Source organism: Tupaia chinensis, unplaced genomic scaffold (assembly GCF_000334495.1).
Source record: "Tupaia chinensis unplaced genomic scaffold, TupChi_1.0 Scaffold149964_2, whole genome shotgun sequence".
Classification (NCBI taxonomy): domain Eukaryota; kingdom Metazoa; phylum Chordata; class Mammalia; order Scandentia; family Tupaiidae; genus Tupaia; species Tupaia belangeri.
The window spans coordinates 2052870-2058013 of NW_006209806.1; the positions used below are offsets into that span (position 1 = coordinate 2052870).

General features: G+C 59.4%; 1 protein-coding gene across 1 annotated transcript in view; it reads right to left on the reverse strand.

Moving 5' to 3' along the window:
- The window catches only part of LRG1 (leucine rich alpha-2-glycoprotein 1), a 5713-nt gene extending 3129 nt beyond the window's left edge, over window positions 1–2584 (reverse strand). The window contains exons 1-2 of the mRNA XM_014585557.2: window positions 2302–2584; window positions 10–728 (exon numbers count right to left, since the gene is read on the reverse strand). Of these exons, the coding sequence (XP_014441043.1) occupies window positions 10–728; window positions 2302–2330 (748 nt within the window). The 5' untranslated portion in view covers window positions 2331–2584. The remainder of the gene's footprint in view (window positions 1–9; window positions 729–2301) is intronic.
- Between the last annotated feature and the right edge of the window lie 2560 nt (window positions 2585–5144).

Genomic DNA, 5144 nt, shown 5'->3' on the forward strand with positions numbered 1-5144 from the left:
GGGCTCCCCCCGCCGCCAGCCCATTGTCGCCCAGGAAGAGGACGCGCAGGCCCGGCTGGGGCGCCAGCAGGCGGTCACCGAGGGCGCGCAGTCTGTTGCCCTCAAGGTGCAGCCGCTCCAGACAAACGGGGCCGCTGAGGAGGTCGGGGGGCAGGGTCTCCAGCTGGTTCTCCCGGAGGTCCAGGGTGCGCAGGGCCGTGACGTTGACCAGCAGCCCCGGGGGCAGTGCGCGCAGGAGGTTGCCGGACAGGTCCAGATACTGCAGCGCTTCCAGGCCCTGCAGCCAGGCGGCCTCCAGGACTTCCAGCAGGTTCTCCTTCAGCACCAGGGTGTCCAAGGCGGCCGAGGCCCGGAAGAGCCCCGGCGGCAGCCGGGTCAGGGCGTTGCGGGTGAGGTCCATCAACCTGAGCTGGGGCGCGGGCAGCAGCAGCCCCGCGGAGAGCTTCTCCAGCCGGTTGGTGGAGAGGTGCAGTTCGCGGAGCTGAGGGGTGCCCTGGAGGGCCCCGGCCGGCAGCTGGGTCAGGTTGGAGAACTCCACCGACAGGTAGGAGGTGTTGGCTGGCAGGTGGCTGGGGAACTGGGCCGGCTGGTAGCATACCACGAAGGTGTCGTTTTCTGAATGGGACACCCTGCAGGCTTCGGGGCTAGGGGTGACCCCCCGGGCTGGGACCAGGAACAGCAGCAGCAGGCACAAGGTTCTAGAAAGACAGGGCTCCAGGCCCCTTGGGCTGCAGGCAACGACACAAGGAGCTCACTCAGCCGGTCCAAATATGCACATGACTCCCTGGCTAAGGGGGCCCAGCTGGCGCGGTGGTTAGGGCTCTGGACTCCCACATGGCCGACTGCCGTTGGAGTCCGGGACCTGGAGGCTTGCTTTCTCACTTTCTCTCTCTCTCTCTCTCTCTTTCTCTCTCTCTCTCTCTTTCTCTGATCTGTCTCTCTCTGGTCAAATTAAAATAAGTAAATAAATAATGATTTTATTTATTTATTTTGAAAGAGAGCTGGGTCCCACGTGGCTGACCGTGGTTCGAATCCCAGCCCAGGGGCTTGAAAGGCACGCCCGAGGCGTGTGTGCATGAGCTCCTCACAACCCCAGGGGGTGTAGAATGGAGGAGCAGGGACTGCGGCGCGCCCGTGCCCACGGTGGGGGGGCTTTCTTCCCCTCCCTCTCTCTTTTTCTGCCTCTGGTGAATATACACACTGGCAATTAAAAACAGCAAAGTAAAACGGCAAGCCCGGTCAGGTGAGAACTCGCCGAGTCGGCCCGCTTCTCCCCAGCACCCCCTCCTGGACCGGGCCGCGTCCTTCCTCGCCCGGGACCACCGCAGTCACCCCTCCTCTCCTGGTCTGTGCTGCTGTCCCCCCTCCCAGCTCCCAGGAAGGCCCGTTGTAGGGATTTTTTGTTGCCGTTTTTTAAGTTTTTGCTATAGGGCACACGCACTCCCCAGAGCCGGACAGAGGGAGGGAAAGTGAGAAATCACCCGCCAGAGGGGATGGCCACGCCAACCCCGTCTCCTCCGTTCTCCTCTCTGGATCCTGGGAGCACACACGCATGCCTGGGGTGATTTTCAAGACACTGGGTGCAGGGCTCGAACTAGAGTCAACTGCGTGAGAACCCAAGGCCTTAGCCACCACACTTGCTGCTGGTCCTTTACAAACATTTTAGCCCGTGGAAGCTTCAGGCTGCGCGCTCCCGGGCCCACTTCCAGCCCGGCTCTTCTTTGCAGACCAGCTTGCTAGCTGCTCCTGGTCTGCGTTGTTCTCTGAGTGAGCTCTCCTCCCTCTAGCTCTGTTTGGAAGGCAGAGCCAAAGGACTCCTACCCATCCTGCAAAGCCCCAGCCTCAGTGCCCTCCTTCCCAGGAAGCCATCTCAGTCCTTCCTAAGTGCTCTCAGCTCCTGCTCTGGTCTCTTCCTCTTTCCATCCAGCCCTGATTAGACCGGGGTAGGTTATCTGTGTCCGGCTCTGTCACCCTCCAACCGCTCAGGAACAAGGGGACTCTGGACATGAACACAGTGTCCTGCTTCGGGCAGGTCTGGGGGGGTCAGCATTTGGCCTAGGGATGGGGTAGCTTATAGTCCCGCAGGTCTGGGGGGCCCTCCTGGCCTTTGTCAGTGGGGCTGTGGCCTCCGACGGGCTCCCTCCCACCTCCCGTCTGGCCCAGGCAGTGCACAGGGGTCGGCCGGGCCACGGTTCCCGCTGGCCTGCTCCTGTGGTGCCAGTGGTCGGGCAGGCCTGTGGCTCTCAGCACGGGGCGCTGGGCCTGCCTGGATAGCAGGGGCTGCGGGCGGGGGGGGCCTACCTCTGGGCTCGTCCACTCCAGGAGAACATGGTGGCCCTCCTCTCCCCTCTGGGTTCCCTGGCCTGGGGAGACGGCCTTATACTGCCTGGGCCTGGGGGAAGTCCCCACCCCACGCTGTCCCTGATAGGGGCGGAGGCGGACGGCGGAAGGGGGCAGAGTTGCAAGACCGCTTCCCAGCAATTGCTTCTTGCCGCCCCCTCTGGCCCTACTTCTGAGCCCTGTCTGCCCTTCCCTCGCTTCCTGCTTTTTGTGGGGCACCCAAGAGTCTCCCTAGCCGAGTCCCCACTTCCCAAATCCAGGACCCAGCGGTCAAGGTCGCAGGTGCCATCGGCTCCTGGGGGATGGGGACAGCTTTCTGAGCAAGCTTTCTATTTACCGTAAATTGCACAACAGGAAGCCCACGGAGCACAAAAGCACTGTCTCGGACTCACAGCATAGTGTTACCTCGTTTATTTATTTAACAGAGTTAGGGGCTGGCAGGCGGCGTGGTGGTTAAGGGCGCCGGACTCCCACATGGCTGACTGCAGTTTGAGTCCTGGGCTTTCTCACTTTCGCTCTCTTTTGCTCTCTCTCTGTCACTCTCTGGTCAAATGAAAATAAATAAAGTTAAATAAAATAATTATTTTTTAAAATATTTTATTTGATTTGATTTATTCATTTATTTTAATTTGACCAGGCAGAGAGAGAGAGAGAAAGTGGGAAAGCAAGCCACCAGGGCTGAGACTCGAACCATGGCATGGTCAGCCATGTGGGAGTGTCTAGCGCCTTAACCACCATGCCACCTGCTGGTCCCCAATAAAATAATTTTGAAAATAAAAACAGAGTTGAACAGTGAGTGACGCCAAAGTCTCTGCGGTCTTTGAACAACGACTTAGGAAGAGCCACCCCTGGCGCTGAATTCTAGCACTGCCGAGGACCACTCTGCCTTGCGAGCGCTTAAGCAAGTGTTTAGCTTTTCCTGGCCTCAGTTTCCCCGTCTGTGAAGCCAAATGCAATCTCTGAGGGCCCTTCTGCCCTTCCTTTCTTCATCTGAAGCTGATATGCTATTCACTTTGGATTTTTCTTGTTTCCTAATAAACTCATTGGAGGCTACCAATTTCCCTCAGAGAACTGCTTTGGCTGCATCCTGTGGGTCTGGCTATGTAGTGTTTTCATTCTTTCTGAGGCAGAAATATTTAAGTATGATGGGTCACAGAAAAAAAATACTTAAGTTAGAGCCTGTATACGGGAGGGGGCACCTCCACAGGGCCTCGTTATGCCATGACCCCCTTTCCGCAGCTGTCCAGCTTGCCGGGATCTTGTGCACAAACACACATGTGCAATACGTTTCAGGCCCACCAGGCTGGGGATCCAGACCTGGGTCAGCCACGTGGCCTCCAGCACTACAGTGCAGACACTCCCGACGACACCCCCAGGCTGGATTTTGCGCACTGGTTTTACCCACAATCAGAGCTGCTGACATGACTAGCCACGGCCCCTCCTCTCAGCAGTCTCTGGTGGGCTTTGGACCTGTTTTGCTTCCTTTCTCCACATTTTCAAAACCAGCTCTGGTTTTGATTTTCATTGTCAGAGCGTGTGTGTGCTCACCAGAGAGACAAAGAAAGGGGGGAGAGCAGCCCCCAGTGAGGCATGCTCACGCCGCGACCCCTTCTCGTCCGTTGCTCTGTCTTGTCGGAACGTAGGCACACGCATTTTCATTTTCTTTTTTTTTTTTTTGGAGAGGTTTTTGCTATAGGGCGCGTGCGCTCGCCAGAAAGACAGAGAGAGACAGAGAGACAGAAAGCGAGAAATCACCCCCCAAGGGGGATGGTCACGCCGCAATCCCTTCTCCTCCATTCTCCTCCCGGGATCTTGGGCACGCACGCACACGCGCCCGGCGTGAGTTTAAGCCACCAGGTCCGGGACTTGAACCGCAGTCAACTATGTAGGAGTCCATCGACATAGCCATTATGCTAACTGCTGGTCCCAGATTTTGTTTTTTAAAGTTTAGTTCCTCCACAAGCAAGAGGCAGAGAGAGAGAGACACAGAGAGAGAGAGACACAGAGAGAGAGAGATAGAGCTCTCTGCAGGGCCCTGATGCCATGAGCCCCCCCAGCCCAGCCTGGATTGTGGGCACACACATTCCGGGCACGAGCAGGGAAGCCCTCAGTGTGAACCGGAACCTTCCCAAGTGAGCCAGCCTCACGGGGTGGTGCCGCTCTGCCCACCCGGCTTCCTGTTTGGTGTTGACCCATGCAGTCCCCAGCCGGCCGAGGACACAGCAGACCCAGAGTCTGGGGGCCGGTGGTTGTAAACAGAGTTTATTGATGGGGAGGGGCTGGGAGAGGCAGACTCCACAGAGGGGCCCCCAGCTGGCCACGTGGCATGCACAGTCAGCTGGGGGCAAAGGGGGTCACGGGGAGCACAGGTGTGGGACTGTCTGACCACCCTGGGCGTATTTACAGGGGCCCCCAGGCCCCCAGCCCTTTGCACAGCTACGGGTGACTCCCGGGCAGGCTCTCCCCCTCCCTGCCCTGAACCCCGGCCACGCCCTCCCTTCCCTCCGGGGAGGGGGCTCAAACTCCTAACCAGCACCTCGGAGGCCCCCCGGCCTTCTGGAAGCCCCGGCATGGCTCAGCCAACGCCCAGGCCGCTGGGGCCGCCATGCTCACTTCACACACACGCCGGGGCGCCCACCCCTCGCACACGCACGCGCAGCCCCGCAGGCACGCACACACACCTCCCTCCCCGGCCCCTCACACACGGACACAGCATGCACACGCACACACACCCACACACGCCAGGGGCCCGGCTGGAGGGAGGGCCTTTGGGGGGGACTTGGGTCTGCAGCTGCGGTCCCCCT